Here is an 18,404-nt window from a genome sequence, read left to right on the forward strand (position 1 = left end):
GTGCAGTCGTTAAGAATCCATCTGCCAATGCAAGGGACATGGATTTGAACCTTGGTCTGGGAAGATCCCACATGCCACGGAGCAACTAAGCCCGTGTGCCACAACTACTGAGCCTGCGCTCTAGAGCCTGCGAGCCACAACGACTGAAGCCCACGCGCCTAGAGCCCGCGCTCCGCAACAAGAGAATCCACCGCAATGAGAAGCCCGCGCACCGCAACGAAGAGTAGCCCCCACTCGCCGCAACTAGAGATAGCCCGTGCACAGCAACGAAGACCCAATGCAACCAAAACTAAAAATAATTAAAAAAAAAAAAAAGCAAAAACAAAAGCCCCGAGAGGATGATGTCTAACCTCAGACAAAGCATCCCCTTGGCACTGATGACTTTGGAGTGTGTTTTTGTTTGTTTTTTGAATTTTATTTATTTTATACAGCAGGTTCTTATTAATTATCCATTTTATACATATTAGTGTATATATGTCAATCCCAATCTCCCAATTCATCACGCCACCGCCCTGCCACTTTCCCCTCTTGGTGTCCATACGTTTGTTCTCTACATACGTGTCTCTATGGGGTATGTTTAAAAGAAGTGGAGTGCTAGTGGTCTGATTCTCTCCACCTTCTTGCTACGTGTTCTTTCAGGATGCTGCGGGTGGGAAAAGTTGATCTTAGTGGTCTAGCTGAGGCTGCCTCCTTTGTAAACCACACAGTGTTCTGTCTACAGAGGAAATCAGCATTTTGTGTGCCTGTACTCAGTCCTGCTTAGGGTTCTAATGATGAGAAATTTCTGAGACCCAAAAGGAGCCTGTTTTGATCATTTGCATGAGCTTACCCAGAATGCATGCTTGTAGTGACCATCTGGGTTTTTTTCCTGCTCTTCAGCATCCCTCTCTCCTTCTTTTGTGAATAGTACCTTGATTCCCCTCCCCATTACGTGGGAAACAGTTCCCCTCCCCCATTACAGGGTCCCCATACCTGCGAGCTCCAGGGGTGGGGACGTGACTGAGGCCTGCTGGTAACTGAGGCCGTGAGCATGGATGAGATTGTCTAAGGAGAAGCTGCAAAGTCAGAGGAGGAGAGAACCCCATCATTTAGGGGTTGCGTAGAAGAGGATGAGTCTGCAAAGAACGGAGAAGGAGCAGTCAGAGAGGTAGGACTGAGACCAGGAGAGTCATGCAACGTCATGGAAGCCTGTGAACCAGAGTGCTTTAAGGAGGAAGAAGTGACCAATAGTGTCAAGTACTCCTGGGGAGTCAAAGGAGCTGAGGATTGAAACACGTCCATGCTCTTTTCGACATGGAGGTAGGGGTGACCTGAGGGTCATTTCTGTGGAGGAGGGATGGAACAGAAGGGGAAGTAGAAGTGGAGAGAGGAAATACTGACAATTCTGTAGCTGAGAAAGACAGGAGATAGGGTGGTGGGCTAGAAGGATCCATGTAGGCTTTTTCCTTCTTTCTCTTTCTTCCTTTTTTTTTTTTTTTAACATATGAGACACTTATGCATGTTTAAAACCACAGTAATCATCTAGTTGAGAGGGAGTAATTCAACAATCTGGGGAGAGATGGGATAATTGAGGTGCTTGAAAAAAACAGAATCCCCGAGCGGGAATATTGTTTACTGCATTTCCCACATTTACCTGATGGACCATCCCTCTTCAGGCAGAGTTTAATTAGTATTCTGCAGGGAGCACTGTGGCCCAAATTAGGTCAAGGGCCTATCCTCAAACCCAGGCCACAGTTTGGCTTCAGTCAATCAGGATCCTGTCCTCAGAAGCTGGGGGTGGGCTCAACTCCACGCAAACTAAACATCTGAGAATGAGGAAGGGTTAAGTTGTAGAAAAGACCACTAACCTGGCTGAAGATGGGGAAGATGGGGAAGACGGAATTACCAGGCGACGTATCTTCCCTCCCGATACTCCTCCTAATGCAGATCCTTACATTGAATCCCACTAAAACTTTAGTATATGGAGGTAGAATGTTCAAGGGATATGGTCAATAAAATTAAAAAATGAAAAAAAGTAAACCAACTATACTTCAATAAAATTTTAAAAAACAGATATGGTTTAAACCCCTTGTCTGTAGAAGTCAGTGTAGTGAGGGGTCAAAAGTTGGCGAATTCTAGAGTTCTTTCCTATCTCCAGAGACACAGTGAAACATCTAAAACCACTGTTAGTAATCCGAGAAGATCCCCACCTCAGCGAGCACGCTCTGGCCTGTTAACATCAGAGGCGATTTAGGAGCTAAACAAGCCCCAGCCCCCTGGAATGACCATGCATTTATTAAGCCAACATTTCCAGCTGTGGAGACTTAATTGAAGGAGGAAAGATGGAAACCATGTTGGGCAAATGTCTGGGTAATGCCCACTTTACGTGTCTTATATTAGCTGATGAGCATCACAAAAGATTCAGCATATGGTGGAAGGTTGATTGGAGCCTCCGAGGTCCTCAAGATTGCTTCTTCCTTCCTCGGGTGATGGTACTATTTGGTGCGGGACTTCTTCCCGCCCTGCCTCAATTCAGAAAACGCTCATGGGCACCTACTATGTGCAAGTTGCCATGCTGTGTGCTGCTATGTACTGTAGTAACATCGTCTTTTGCTGTTTACAAAGCACTTTCCTACATATGATCTCAATTTAGTGATTCTGAGAACTGACTTTGAGTCAGAAAGACCAAAGTGAGGATGGGTTCATCCACTTATGTTTTTTTAAAGGTTTTTATTTTTATTTTTTTGGCTGAGCCATGAAGCTTGCAGGATCTTAGTTCCCTGACCAGGGATTGAACCCACGCCCTCGGCAGTGAAAGCACCCAGTCCTAACCACTGGACCACCAGGGAATTCCCTGTCCACTTATTATCTGTGTGACCTTAGGCAAGTCATTTATTTAAGCTTCAACTTCCTCTTCTACAGAATGGTAATAATAGGAATTCCTAGTGCAAAGAACTGTTGGGAAGACTCAGTGAGATAATACAAGAAAAGAGCTTAGCACAGAGTAAGCACTCAATTAAAAGTTGCCATTACCTTATTATTCATTCTTGGTCCACTTATTCACACAATAATCCTATGATGCAGATGCTATTATCTTATTTCACAGACCTTCACTGAACACCTATTATGTTCCAGGAGCTGAAGACCCACAGTGACTAAAACAGCATTTAGATACAGAAAAGAAGGGACCCCAGAACTGAGTCCTCAGCAAAGGAAGCGGAGGCATCGAAGGGGACTCAGAGGAACCCTGAGTGCCAAGAGAGGTGTAACAAGGAGGAGAGCGGCCAACTGCAATAATGTCAAGAGGCCAGGGATTTACCTGGTGGTCAAGTGGCTAAGACTCCGTGCTCCCAGTGCAGGGGGCCCGGGTTCGATACCTGGTCGTCTAAGATCCTGCATGCACAATTAAAGATCCCGCATGCGGCAATGAAGATCCCACATGCCACAACTAAGACCTGGCACAGCCAAATAAATATTAAAAAAATAATAATAGCAAGAGGTCAGCAGTAAGACAAGGCCCCAAAGTGACCACTGGCTTCTGCAACATGGAGTTTCCAAATCAACAAGTGGAGGCAGAAACTCGAGCCAGACTGATTTAAGGAGAAACTGGAGTTGATGTGGAAACAGCCACTGCAGAGAACTCACGAGGTTTTGATGCTAAGGGGAGCAAATAAATGGGGAAGGTGGCTGGAGGGAGATGTGGGATCAAAAAGCTTTTTGTTGTTAAAAACATTTTTTTAGAATATTGGGGCTTTTTTTCTTTTTTTTTTTTTTTGTGGTATGCGGGCCTCTCACTGTTGTGGTCTCTCCCGTTGCGGAGCACAGGCTCTGGACACGCAGCCTCAGCGGCCATGGCTCACGGGCCCAGCGGCTCTGCGGCATGTGGGATCTTCCCGGACCGGGGCACGAACCCGTGTCCCCTGCATCGGCAGGCGGACTCTCAACCACTGCGCCACCAGGGAAGCCCTGGGGCATTTTTTAAAGCAGGTGGGAATGATCCAGGATAGGGGGAGAAATGAGTGACTAAGGAAGGGAATCCAGAGTAAGGAACTAGAAGTATATTCAATAGCCTGTGATGAACCATAATGGAAAAGAATGTATATGTATGTACAATGAAGTCACTTTGCTGTACAGCAGAAATTAACACAACATTGAAAACCACCCATATGTAAATAAAATAAAATTTTAAAAAAGCACAGGGAAGTATATTCAGTATCTTATAATAACCTATAATGGAAAAGGATTGAAAAAAGGCATATATATACGTATAAGTGAATCACTTTGCTGTACATCTGAAACTAACACAATATTGTAAACCAACGATACTTCAATTCAAAAAAAGCAAGCAGGGAAGGCAGAAAACCTGGGCAAGATGCAGATATTTGGTAGAGGAGAGGGTTCCTGTCTGACTCTATCATGTCTGTGAAGTATGAGGCAAGCTCATCTGCTTAGAGTGAAGGATGAGAAGGGGACAAAGGAAGAAGACTGAAAAATCATCCTTGTAGGGTGTGGGGAATTGAATACAGCAGGAAAATACAGTAGGAAGGCTAGGCAGGACTGGGGATTCAGCTGAAATTCATGGACATCAACTTAAAGTGACATCTGCCAGTTTTAATTTTCCAGCAATATTCAGATATTCTGATACAGGTAAAGAGTAGGGGAAGAGCTGGGTTTAACTAGAGCTGGGCAAGCTAGAAGGAGAGAGAGGGGCAAAGGGGTTATGGGGTTTTGCAAGGAAGTGAGTATATTGATTATGACTGAGTGGGTGAGGAGGGAAGTGAGTACCAGTGGGAAAATAAATGCAAAAATCTGGCAGACTCAAAAGGTTTGCAGGTCTGGATGAGGTTGAAGAAATGCTTGTGTGTGATACTGCAGTAAAGATGTTAAAGTCAGATTTGAGATTTTGTGATTGTGTTTTCTGAGATAGTGCAATTCCTGGTGAGAATGAGTCTGCTTTAAGACCATGGGAGTGGGTATTTGGGGGCGGGGGAACTCAATGGTGGGGAAGAAATCGGTGAGACGTCAATAAGATTTCTCATGAAAGGGAACCCTCCTACACTGTTGGTGGTAATGTAAATTGGTGCAGCCATTATGGAAAAAAGTACGGAGGTTCCTTCAAAAACTAAAACTAGAATTACCACATGATCCAGCCATCACACTCCTGGGCATATATCCAAAGAAAACTGTGATTTGAAAAGACACATGTACCCCAATGTTCATAGCAGCACTATTCACAAAAGCCAAGACATGGAAGCAACATAAATGTCCATCGACAGATGAATGGATAAAGAAGATCTGGTACACACACACACACACACACAGGAGTATTATTCAGCCATCAAAAAGAACAAGGGACTTCCCAGGCAGTCCAGTGGTTAAGACTCTGCACTTCCACTGCAGGGGATGCGGGTTCGATCCCTGGTCGGGGAACTAAGATCTCACATGCTGTTGTGGTGCGGCCAAAAAAAGAGAACAAAATAATGTCATTTGCAGCAGCATGGACGGACCTAGAGATTATCCTACTAAGTGAAGTAAGTCAGACAGAGGAAGACAAATGCCATATGATGTCACTTGTATGTGGAATCTAAAATATGATACAAATGAACTTATTTACAATAGAAATAGACTCACAGAGAAAACAAACTCATGGTTACCAAAAGGGAAAGGGGTGCAGAGATAAACTAGGAGTTTGGGGTTAGCAGATAAAAACTACTATATATAAAATAAACAAAAAGGTCCTACTGTATAGCACAGGGAACTACATTCAATATCTTGTAATAAACTCTAATGAAAAAGAATACCTATGTGTATAACTAAATCACTTTGACGTGTATAACTAAATCACTTTGCTGTATACCAGAAACTAACACAACATTGTAAATCAACTATACTTCAATTAAAAATAAAGAAAAAAATAAGATATCTCATGGATTATGCTTACGGATGCTCAAGTCATAAAGTAAGGTGCAGGAGGTGAGGTGGAGGTCAGTTCATGAGAAAAAGGAGGGGTGGCAGGTTGAAAAATATGATAGTATGAACTTCAAGGAGATTAGGTTTTGGAAAGAGGAAAGAAGAAACAGTACTAAAAATATTAATGGCGTTTGCCTCCTACCCACAGGCTCTCAAAGGCAGCTGTGTTTAATGCCACATGCCCCCATGTTCACAGCAACAGTTGACTGGTCAAGGGGTGGGATCTGACCTGTGGGCAGCCAAGCTGTGGGCTGGCCAGTGACCTGTCCAATGAGATGTCATCATTAAAGATGAGATAACTGGATTCTGTCTTGGGACTTGAACTATGAAACGCAAAAGAATCTGCCAGTTAATAGAATAAGCTGCTGCAGAGAATAAAGGAGGGACAAAGGTCACCAGGATGAATCCCATGCAGGCTGAAATGTTGAGGGAATAGGGCTATAAGCAAGCTGAGGATGCCAGACAGTCAAGAATGCAGCAGATGCATCAAAAGCAGCAGAAATGGGGATGTGTGAGAGAGATGGAGTAACCTGTCTCTGAGTTCTGGGTTGGCTCCTGAGCCCGCTTATTATGTGGGAACTTAATTTTTAAAGGTTTTTGAGGAGGGGAGCGACATAATCAGACCTGGGGTTATGAGTGTGGGTTCTGGTCCCAGACTGCCTGGCTTTGAAAAAAATTAGCTGTGTGATCTCAGGCAGGTTACTTAACCTCTCTGTGCCTCAGTTTCCTCATCTGTAAAATAGAAATAACAGCACTGCCCTCATAGGGGTATAAGGAGGATTAAATGAGAAAATACAGGTAATACATTTTGAATAGCAAGGCTTCCTTTCAATCTTATTTTCTTCAATTAAACAGTTCAAATGTCACTTCTTTCACAAAACTTTCCTTCATGCTTTTATCTCTTAGCTTCCAGGAGGGACACCACCTTCTCGTGGTCTTCTTCCCTCCTCCTAGGTCACTATTCCTTCTCAGGCTCCTTGCTGGTTCCTCTTTCTCTTCTTGACCTCTTCTCTCTACGTTGATCTCCCAAGTGAGCTCACCTAGGTGTCTCGTGCTTTTAAGTACCTCAAAATATCATTTATTAGCTGACAGTTCTCATAAATTATCACCAACTCCAAACTTTCATATCTGATTACTTGACATCTCTATTTAAAAATCTCCAAAAGACATCTCAAACATAACTTGCCCCAAACTGTTACCAGCTCCTGCCCCTACAATCTTCCACAGATCGATAAATGGCAAATCCTTCCAGTGCTGATGACGCTAAAATTCTTAGCATCATCCGACTCCTTTCTTCTTCTCATGCCCACTAAGCATCTGCATCTCTCTGCTGTGTGACCTTGGTTTTACCTCCCTGGGCCTCTGAGGATTAAACGAGTTATTATTTGTAAAGTGCATAACAACATCCATCACATAGAAAGCCTCATATAAGTGCTTTTGAAATAGATAAAAAATGCCTTCAATACAGAAAGAGCTTCCTAACGGCCCTAGTCCCCCTACAGTCCATTCAGAACACAGCAATCTCCTGATCCTTTGAAAGGCCAGGCCAGATACTGTCACTGCTCTGCACCTCTTTGACCTCAGCTCCTGGGGCTCTCCCCTTGCTCAGTCTGGGCCAGCCACCTCTGTGCCTCCTTGTGCCACCAACACACCAGGGACTGTCCCCATCGGATCTTTGCCCCTGTTGTTCCTTGTGCCTCCCTCTGATCAAATGTTAGTTCTCTGCTGGCCCCACTTTGCTAATCTGCCTGCCCGTTCCCTCACTCTGATTTTTCCTCCCCATCTCTATTTTTACTTAGTAGCTGGTTGTCTCCCCTCCCCGGGTTCAAACTCTGCAACAACACGGATGGTCTTGTTCATTGCTCTATCCCTAGAGCCTAGAACAGTGCTTGGTACACAGTAGATGCTCAATAAATACTTACCAAGTGAAAATTCCAAAGTGCCACGCCCTTTTCTGAATTCCCGTAATACAGGTCTGAATCATTCTTGTGGTACTTACCTGTATCGTTTTTTATGCAGTTTACAATTTTATACAGTTTACAATCTTTATACAGTTTTTTTAATACAGTTTACAATCTTTATACAGTTTACAATCTTTATACAGTTTACAATCCCCTCACGGGTGACCCGATTTGAATCTCACAAAAGAGAGAGAGAGAGAGCAAACTAGGGAAGGCAGTTATTATTAGCAGGGCCTCCTGCCTTCTAGACCCAGCTTAACAAATATTTGTTGAATGAAGAGAAAAAAAATTTCTGAGTCACTCTGTGGAATGAGGCAGCCCCACTCGGCAAATGGGAGGGTTCTCTGTAGCACATGTAAAAATACTCTTAATATCTAACATTTATTGCGCCGGGTTTTCTCATTTCTACCTGTGTGGTCCTCACAGCATTCCCGTAGCAGGTAGCTGTGAGAGCATCTTTATGTCCTGTCCTGTTCACCTCTGTTATCTTTGGTGCCTCAAACAAGGCCTGGTATGTGGTAGGTGCTCAGTGAGTGATGTGGGCCGAGGCTCCTTTTTTGGAGATCGGGCCCAGGTGCAGCGACTTGCTCCAGGTCCCACACGGAGCAAGTGGCAGCGCTGGGATTCCATCTCAGGTTCGCTCACTACTCTCTCTCTCTGGGATGGGCCTGCCCCGCGGGCCGCACCAGTTCCGGGTGCGCCGCAGGAGCGAGCGCGTGCACCGGGTGGGGCGGGCAGGGACTGACCCCTCCCAGCCCCAGCGCCTTCCGCATCCCCGCCCGGAGGCCGACGGGCACCGTCCCTGTGTCGCCCCGCGCTGCTGCACCCACAGGGCCGGGCGTTGGGTCTAGCTGCGGGTAGAAGGTACTCCCCCGGCCCGGACTCCTGCCTCCACCACTCAACCCAACCCCGCGCCCCGAGCCCTGTGGCGGCCCACCCATCCTGCGGCCGCCCACCCATCCTGCGGCCACCGCGCCCCGCCCCGCTCCGCCCGCAGTCCCCGCCCCTCACTTCCCCGTTCGGCGCTCCTCCCCCCGTGCCGCGCTCCATACTTGGCGATCGCTGCGGCCCTGCGTGCTCATTGGCCGAGAGCCGGCTGCGTGGGGGGCGGGCCCGGGCCGGGCCGGGGCGGGGAAGGAAGGTGGCGGCGGCCCGGCGCGGGAGGAGGGAGGTGCTGACCCGGATGTTCACTCCTGGGCACCCGGGGAAGTGGAAGCGCCGGGCCCTGCTGCGGGGGGGAGAGCCACAGACGCCGGGACCGGGACCGCCGCTGCCGCCGCCACAATGGTAAAGGCCCGACGTCCCCCTCCCCCAGGTCCGGGGGCCCCGCCGGAGCTCGCGTCCGCCTTCCCCCACCCACCCCCGGCCCGCGAAGGGTGGGTTCCCCCGGGTGGGGGAGGGGCGGGGTCCCGGAGCCCAGGTAGACACCATCCCTGCCCGCTCCGGAGGGGGCGGCCGGCCTGGGCGGCTTGGGTGGGCAGCGACCCTGCCTCCCGTTCCCACCCCCCGCCCTTGGCTCAAGCTGGGCTCCCACACTCCCCCTCTGGGGCCAGACTAGTCTCCCGCGTAGCCCAGGCTAGACCCTCCTGGACCGGTAGTCCAGGCCAGGCACCCCCTCCGGGGACCCAGGCGTAGTCCCCCTTTCTCCTCCCCATGGCCCGGGCTAGGTCCCCAGCCCCAGCCCCTACGGCCCAGGCTAGGCCGTCGTTTCTTCCTCCCAGGGTCCAGGCTAGGCCTCTGTCCCCCACCTACCCCCTTCTCCATGGCCTCAGTCCGGACCCCCGTTAGCCCCTTATCCATGGCTTCAATCTGCATTTGTTCCCCTGTCCTCCATGGTTTCAGCCTGAATCTTTTCTTCTGTCCATGGTTTTAAGTCTGGACCCCCCCCCCCCCCCTCCGCCCCTGGCCCCCGCCTGGACGTCACTCCCTTCCCCCCACTCCCTGGTCCGTTTCCCAGGACTTCTCACCACTCTCGGCGTAGCCTGCGTCAGCCTCACTCTGTCCGGGGCTTTACCCTTCCTCCAGGGCCCGGCTCCCTGCCCTGCCCCTGACCCAGGTGGTCCCCTCCGCTCTACCTAGGGCGAACCTTCTTTGCCGCCCCTGGGAAGTGAGAGTAGCTCTCCAGCCCGGGTGGGGATGGGGGTCCCGAGGCTGTGCCTTCTCAAGTTGGAGCGGTGCCCCTTCTGGAAGGCCGTCTGGGAGCGAGCGAGGGCAGGGCGGGCATCTGTATGCCGGGAAGGCAGCGCGGCGCTCTGCGGGCGCTTCCCGCGGCCGCCGCCTGGGTGCCGCGGGGTGCGGTGCTGGCGGAGCGTCCTGCTGGGACCCGCGGCGCCGGGGCGTGTGCGAGAGCCGAGGGATGAGGATGGGGGAGCCGCGGGACGGGGATGAACGCACAATCGCCCTTTTGAGGCCGCTGCCGTTGGGAGGCCCCCGGGCCCCGAGGCCAACAGACGGCCCGGACACAATGTACCCCAGCAGGCGCAGCCTCCCTTTCCCCCTCAGCTGTCAGCTCGTGAGGGTTGGAACTGCTGATAATGGAGGTGCCTCGGATCAGGTGAGCCAGACTCCGAGGGAGAGCTCGCTCCACTCGTGCTGTTTGTTTTGGTAATGAAGGCAGGTACTCTGGCGGCGCTCTGACCGGCCCGAGGTTTCACCTAGGCCCCGACCAGTGAGTCCGCCCTCCCTCCACTTTGGAACCTTCTGCAGGGCAGGCCCAGCACCCAGGTTGGAAGAGCCCCAGGGCTTCTGCCTCACGTGGCCAAGGCATCTTTGAAGGGTGGACTGAGATTAAGGGTGGCCACCTGCTCCTCTGGCCCGTTGCTGGCAGGTGTTTGCATGTGGACTTTGGGCCCCAAAGAGTTTTGGGGCTCTAGGTTCCTTGTTTAAGCAAGGGATGTTGCTTCTGAACTAGGCTGACTAATTCAGAGTGGCTGAGTTTTTTCTTCATGCCTTCCTGTATGTTGATGAAAAGCGTGGTCATTGTTATTGGACTTCTCCGATAGCAGTCCCAGGCCTGGGTGGGGAAGGACTTCTCCAGGACAGTTTTGGGTGAGGACTTGGAGTGAGGTTTGCTGTCAGGACAAAAGCAGGGGAGGATGGTTGGGATGGCCAGGTGGGGCTGCTCAAGGCAGCATCTCTGGCAGTGGGGGGGGGGGGGGAGGGGGGGAGCATCTTGCCTTGGCCCTCAGTGCCTGAGTTTCCAGACCTGATGGGAAAATGCCTGTAATGACCCAGAAGGAACAGGATGATACATGAGGCTTCTCAGGAGTCCTGTATTTGGGTCTTACCTGGATAATCTGTAAGGACTGTGGAAGGGGTGGAGAAAAAAGGCTAACTTTTCTGTGGGGAGTGGGAGCGGGGCGGGGGGCTACTAGGTGCCAGACACTGTGCTCTGTGCTCCACTTACTTAATCCACACAGAACCCTTTGAGGGATGCCGTGTATTACCATTTTACAGGTGAAGAAGCTGAGGCTCAGGGCATGGAGGAACTTCCTCAAGATGTTGCTTAGTTGACGGGAGCACATCTGATAGGCTCTAAACTGCATCCTTTCCGTTGTCCCAGGCTGCTTATGTGTTCCTGGTGATGCAGGCTTATTTAACGTGAGGTCTTTGAGGGCAGCGGTTTTTGTCTTTTGTTTTGCATGTCTGTATCCCTGGGGCCTAGAACAGTACCTGGCACTGAAGGAAATAGCTTGGGGTGTGTCTTGAACTTAGCCACTTGGATTTCATACTCATTCTCTCAGTAACTCGTTCTTAGTATCCCCTAGGCTTGTAGGTAATTTCTGACTGCTTATTGTTCAGTTTGTCCCCTACTTGAATATTCTGTCTGAGAAACCAGTGTAGACAGTTGGAGTAGGACAGAAGTGGTGGTGTGGGGTTGCATAATAGGTAAATGTATTAAAACCACTGTGGTTTTATTTTCAGTAGGGTTGATGGTAGAGAAACCAGCTAGATCTCAGTTATCCATCGAGGGAAACAGCAGTTTGAGGGTCTAAAGTGCGCTGGACTTTGGAGAAAACTCCGTGATTTCTGTTGGCATCAGTTACGAATGCATAAGCAAATGGAATTTACTTGCATTCTCTTAGCAGGTAATGATCTCCCACTATCTGTAAGTGCTTTATAGTTTCAAAGCACTTTTCCTTACCCAGCTCTAGCATCTAATTTAGGAATTATTGTCCTAATTTAGAGTTATGATTCTGATGCTGGATGGTGGGGCTGTAGCATGCAGGGATGGGCCAGGCCCCCCTCATGAGTTGTCCCTCCAGCTCCCAGATGGTTTGGCCTGACAAGAGATGATAGGAGAAGCCTGTTATATTGTTACAAGGTGGAACAATACAGTTGGTGTCTTGGCTGGTCTGGTGTAGACCTCCTGGTGTAGGTCTAGACCTCCTGGTGTAGGTCTAGCTCCACTCAGACCCCACATGTATATGCAGCCTTGTTTATTTAAACCCAACTGGCTGCTCTTTGGTGGAATGCTTGAAAAAAGTAGCCAACGATCCATAGCTTGAGATTAAAGAGATGCTAAATCATGTTTGTTTTAATAAATTTATTTATTTTAGTTTTGGCTGCTTTGCGTCTTTTGATGCTGTGCACTGGCTTTTTCTCTAGTTGCAGCAAGCAGGGGCTACTCTTTGTTGGGGTGCACGAGCTTCTCTTGTTGCGGAGCACGGGCTCTAGGCGCAGGGACTTCAGTAGTTGTGGCACGCGGGCTCAGTAGTTGTGGCTCGCGGGCTCTAGCGCGCAGGCTCCGTAGTTGTGGCGCACAGGCTTAGTTGCGGCGTGCGCGGCGTGTGGGATCTTCCCGGACCAGGGCTCGAACCCGTGTCCCCTGCATTGGCAGGAGGATTCTTAACCACTGGGCCACCAGGGAAGCCCTAAATCGTATGTTTGAAAGCAGATATTCCTATTTATAACTCAGAAGTCCTGTTCTTCTTTTACATTCCTTGGGGGAGGGGAGAGGACAGATGACTGACAGCACAGGGAAATGGTGGCTGCGCAGGTACTTTGAACCTTGAGACTCCTGCTTCCCAGGCTGCGAAACTCTTGGCATTAGGCAAAGACAGTGGTGTGTTAGGAGTTGCTTGAAGCTCATGGGTGTATTTATGAAGTGCCTTCTCTGTGCTGCCCTGTGTGCTCAGGACAAGGAAGCCTGGTAAACAAGGCAAACGGGTCCACGCCTTCACAGCTTATGTTGTTCGGCAGGGAGGCGTGTCACTCTTACCTACAGTTTAAGGAAGCAGAGCCTTGTTTAATGTAACTGCAAGCACACTTGGATGAGATAACGCAGGAGACTTCAGAGAAAGTTGGGGCTTGTGCCTGGCTTCAGCCCCGGCCTTGAGGAGCACGCCTGCCCTTGTTTGGCCGCCACCACCGAGGTGAATGGCACTGCACACGCGGTCTGTCCCCTGCAGACCAGAAGCTCTCCCAGCCGGGAAGGTTTGTGCCACGGAAGTCCTGTCCTTCTCACCTGGGTAGCTACCATTGATTGAGGATCTACCGTCATCCAGAAACCTGAGGTAGGACTTAGGTCCTACCCCACCCCATGATGGATGCTCGAAAGCTTGAGTGGCTGGTGTGAGAGGCGGGCCTGGGACTTGGCTCTGGGTCCCCCCGACTCCTGTGCCGGAGGCTCACTCTGTTTCTCAGAAACAGTGAGAAGTAGGGCTCACAGTACAGGCTCTTGTCCCATTTCTCCTGGAGGCAGATCCCACCAGTGAGAGTGGGGTGTGGAAGTCCAAAGGGTACAAGATCACCCGCGTTAAGACCAGCGAGAGTATTGCCATTTCCAAACTAAGGCTTTTAGAGATCAACGCTCTGGTGTGAGGACGTGGAGCCTTGCCTGCTGCCACGAGCCCCGGCATCGCGTGCGAAGTTAGGACTTAGGAGCCAGACAGCCTTGGGCTAATAACAGTACCTCCTCATAAGGCTGTTATGAGGATTAAATGAGATAATACTTGTCAAGTGCTTTGAACAGCATCTGGCACATAATCATATGTGTAGTGACTATTATTATCACCATTTACAGATGAGGTTCAAAGGGTAAGTGGATAGTCCCTTTATAGCTACTAAGTGGAGGAACTGGGTTTTCTGACTTCAGAGGTAGACCCGTTTTCTCCACTGCTTACTGCCTGCTGAAGGGATATTTGGAGTTTGCTTGGCTTTGGGCTGTGTCTTGAATGAAGAAAGTCCCTGATAGAGCCAGAGGCTCTACTCCACCACAGAAGACAAGGCTCCCTGTGCTGCTGTAGCCTGGTGCTGTATCTCAGGCTCTGGGTGCCTCGTCTGTGCCCGGTGGAGCCCCTTTTGAACTGAGTCCTTGCCCTCTTCCGGGCTTGGAAGAAGAGGGACAGAGCCTGTGAGTTCCGTGAGAGCAGGGACCTTGTCTGGTTCCCACCAAACACCCAGCACCTTGCGCGGGCCGCCTGGCGCTTGGTAAGCGCCTCATAGACGCTGAATGAGGGAGTGGTGAGCACTTTTGTCTTCTGCCTGTGCCACAGAACGTGGGCTTTGGGGTTGGGCTGATCTGGCTTGGAGTCCTGTCTCTGCGACTCAGTGTGTGACCTGCAGTGAGGATCTTACTCTCCCTTGGCCTCGGTTTCTTGATGGGTAACGTGAGGATGGCATTTTATAGGGATACTGGGAGAAAGAAGTGAAAATTGTAATGTGCTTAACCCAGTGCTTGGCGCACAGCAAGTGGTAGCCAGGGTTATCGTTTGTCTTATTCTGCATGCTACAGAGTAAGGACACAAAGAGAAGCCGTAATCCCTGTCCTCTAATCTGGAAGGGGAGGCGAGGTGCACCCAGAAAATGAAGTGCAGCAGGGAGGGAGGGGGGACGGGAAAGCCTTCAGAAGGGCCACTCGTCTGCCCATCCCTGCAGGCTCGCCCGCAGGCAGCCTTGGTGGGGGCTGGGTGTGAACCCGGGGAGACCTTGCCCAGGCGGAGAGGATGGGGTGGGTGCAGGGGCCTGGAACAAGAGCAGAGGTTGGGGTGATGGTCGGCCTTGTGAGTTTGGGGACCATCCGCAGAGTGGACGGCCAGTGGGGGCGCCTCGGTCTCAGGAGGGAGTTGTGGAGAGCCTGAGTTGCTAAGCTAGAGAGTTTGCGTTTGATCCGGGACAGCGTGGAGCCAGTTAGAGTTTTGACAGGGCAGGTAGAAATCTGAGGAGACTGGCAGGGTCGTGGTATTTTAGGAAGAGTCATCTGGCGGTGGTGTGCAGCCGGGAGGGCCCTGGAGGGAGACATTCACAGGCGTTAAGCCTGCGAGGTTCTAAGGGTCCTGGCCGCAGTGGGGATGGATGGGTGAGAAAGATAAAGATAGGAAGGCAGAGCCAGCCGTAGTGATTTACCGCCTCTGGGCTGAGGGGGAAGCTTCTGCCCCCAGAGCTGCCCTGTTCAGGCATCTGGAGAGGATGCTTTATCATTGACCCAGCAACTATTTTTGGGCAGTTTAAATCCCAGATAGTGGTGCCTGCAAAGCCTTGATATGCTACTAATGCCTGAAGGGGGATTTCAGTCTGGTTAGCCCAGTGTCCCAGCCGCCCAGCCCTCCCGCGTGGGCAGGTGGCCCCGAGTCCCGCTCAGCCTGCGCGGCCTTCACGTCGCCCTCATCACGCAGGCCCGCCTGCCTCCGGAGCCCGAGCTCAGGACGCTGGGCGCCTCTGCCGCTCACGTTTGTTCCATCAGGTCATTCATTCCGTGGACGCTCACGCAGCAGCCAGACCTATGAGAACACGGGTCTTCAAGTTAAATGGAGGAGGCAGATGGCAACGGGCAGGTCTGAGATCCTGCCCGACCTGGGCATCAGTGCAGGGGCAGCAACACGTCGCTTCCCCCGGCTTCCTCCTGTTCCCGCTCCGCGGCTTTCGGACAGCTCTGGATACCAGTGAGAGAAGCCTTCGTCTGCAACTTTCTAGGGATACATTTCCAGTCTGGTAGTCCTATTTCTTCTAAGGTAGCAACCCTGGCGTTTACACCCACCTGCCCCAGGGGGTTTATTGTGAGGATTGAGTGAGTTTGCATGTGGCAAGTGTAGACAGTGCCTGGTACTTCCGCTGGTGCAGCAGGAGTGATTATTTTATTAACATGGATGGTTGATAGATGGTGTTGGATTTAACCTCCCAGGCAGCCTGGATGCAAGTGGTAGTGGCCCCCAGTTCTGCTGAGACCCCGAGAGGCAGAGTCCCCGGGCCACGGCTGGCGATCTGAAGGGCTTCCAGCCCAGTGCTTTCTGGCCGCGAAGCTGTTACCACACTGCAGCTTGCAAGCGGTCGTTTCCACTGGCTCAGACCCCTAACTTCTCCACCCACTGCTTAAACTGCTCCGCGAAGCTTCCTCTTCTAGCACTGAACTCAGCAGGACCTTTCTGAGTTAAAATCATGGTTATTTAGCGGGATTTGGGCTTATTGCCTCAAAAGTTTCCATGAGATTTGGGCAGAGGACTCATTACGGTTACCACGTGAAATATCTTTAGTTTAAAATGTTAGGGTTATGTAAAGATGGTTTTGCACATACTGTTTCTGCTGGGGTCAGTGACGAGCAGCCTCCCACCAAGTGCCCTCTTCCCTTGTCAGTTGCAGCCCTGAGAGGCAGACAGACAGTTCAGGTCTGGCTTGCTCACATGTCATGCTGCTTCTTGAGGCTTCTTCATTACGAGGCTTTGACCCTGAAGGGGTATGTCGGAGTTCACATGGGTGGGCTTCCTGCATGCAGTTTTATGCTCAGAAACTGAGAGGAGGAGCGCTTTATCCACTGCACACTCCTGGTGAAAAGTGAGTTAAGGTACTGTGGCCACTGAAAGACCTGCTCTTGAATTTGTCTACGTGGCTTTGTTTTTTATCAGTCCTTTGCTTCTCTGCTGAGCGCAGCTTGGTCAGTGCGTGGTCCCTGGGGCTGGATGTGGACCCAACACAGCAGTGCAGGCTGGGCCACTTCAGGTTCTTGGCTCTGTGAGAGTTTCTTTCTTTCTTTTCTTTTTTTTTTTTTTTTTTGCCACACCACGCGGCATGTGGGATTTTAGTTCCCCGACCAGGGATTGAACCCACGTCCCCAGCATTAGAAGTGCAGAGTCTTAACTGCTGGACCACCAGGGAATTTCTTCTGTGAGAGTTTCTGATGTGTACTGTCCTTGCTTTCTTCTGTTTCCTCTTCCAGACAGCTCCTGTCTCGAGATCTCTTTCAGCCATAGTGGGTGTGGAGCCCTGGTTGTCCTGGGATTTGAGGCCTCTGACTTGGTCTTTTTTTTTTTTTAAGCACAAACATCATTTATTTTTACTTTTTTAAAATGTATTTATTTTATTTATTTATCTTTGGCTGCGTTGGGTCTTTGTTGCTGTGCGCAGGTATTCTCTGGTTGTGGCGAGCAGGGGCTACTCTTCGTTGCGGTGTGCAGGCTTGTCACTGCAGTGGCTTCTCTTGTTGTGGAGCACGGGCTCTAGGTGTGCGGGCTTCAGACGGGCTCAGTAGTTGTGGCTCGTGGGCTCTAGAGCGCAGGCTCAGTAGTTGTGGCGCATGGGCTTAGTTGCTCTGGGATCTTCCTGGACCAGGGCTCGAATCCATATCCCCTGCATTGGCAGGCGGATTCTTAACCACTGTGCCACCAGGGAAGCCCTCGGACTTGGTCTTGAGGAATAGGAATTGGAGGTGCCCTGAGACGACAGTCTTCCTCCCATAGGTTATCGGGTCTCTCTCCTGGACTCTGTACAGTACCACCTCCCTTCTGCCTGTGTTCCTGCCGGATGCACAGTCACTCTCTAATTCTCTCAACCCCAGCTCTGTGAGGCCTGTTTCCTCATCGTGCAAATAAGGAAACTGCAGCTCAGAAAGGTTTAGTAACTTGCCTAAGGGCCCTGGCTAGTTAGTGGCAGAGTCAGCATTCTGATCCAGGTCCATCCGCTCATGCCTGTTGAACTCTGCTGTCCTGTTCCTCTCACGCATGGACCCACCAGGAGGCTTATTTTACAGACGAGGAAACTGAGGTCGAGAGGTTCACCTATAGGTCCAGCCACGGAGGCTGAAGAAGTGTGGGTGTAGCTTAGAAGTTCGGAGGGTTTTTTGGTTCAGGTTGTTGAAAAGGAAAGCAGCTGGAACCTTCGGTCTGTTTCTAGAAAGACACCTGCTAAACCGTAGGGATGCACCTTGGCTTTCTGGGCAGCACCGTTGTTCTTGGCATACGTGCTAGTCATTGTGACAGGCCCTCATTGACGACACCATACAGGGTGCCCTGGACTTTTTGCTGTGAAGCCTGTCCCAGCCTGGGCACCACAGACAGCGTCAGGTTGCCCAGGAAGCTGAGGGGAAAGACCATACTGGCCGTTATAATAGTCGTATGACCTTGAGCAGCGTGAGCTGGTTACCCTCACGATGCCTAATACGTTCTGTCTCTCGTCCTCGGAGGGAAGACAGATGCTACATCCCCTGCTCAGAGCTGTGAGTACTGTCGCCGTGTTCCACTGTTCCTGGCCCGTGGGCCAGGGCTCCATGGTGTTGGATTGATG

The 18,404-nt window shown here is 50.7% G+C and overlaps 1 protein-coding gene across 2 annotated transcripts in view; it reads left to right on the forward strand.

Annotated features, from left to right (window-relative positions):
• The first annotated feature begins 8,814 nt into the window (after window positions 1-8,814).
• Window positions 8,815-18,404, forward strand: part of CAPZB (capping actin protein of muscle Z-line subunit beta) — a 136,364-nt gene continuing 126,774 nt past the window's right edge. Inside the window, exon 1 of one of the 2 annotated variants that reach the window (XM_030876473.3) lies at window positions 8,815-9,197. In XM_030876473.3, coding sequence (XP_030732333.1) covers window positions 9,195-9,197 — 3 coding nt within the window. In that variant the 5' untranslated portion in view covers window positions 8,815-9,194. The remainder of the gene's footprint in view (window positions 9,198-18,404) is intronic. The other variant, XM_030876481.2, reaches the window with a different exon arrangement.

This window comes from Globicephala melas, chromosome 1 (genome assembly GCF_963455315.2).
Source record: "Globicephala melas chromosome 1, mGloMel1.2, whole genome shotgun sequence".
Classification (NCBI taxonomy): Eukaryota; Metazoa; Chordata; class Mammalia; order Artiodactyla; family Delphinidae; genus Globicephala; species Globicephala melas.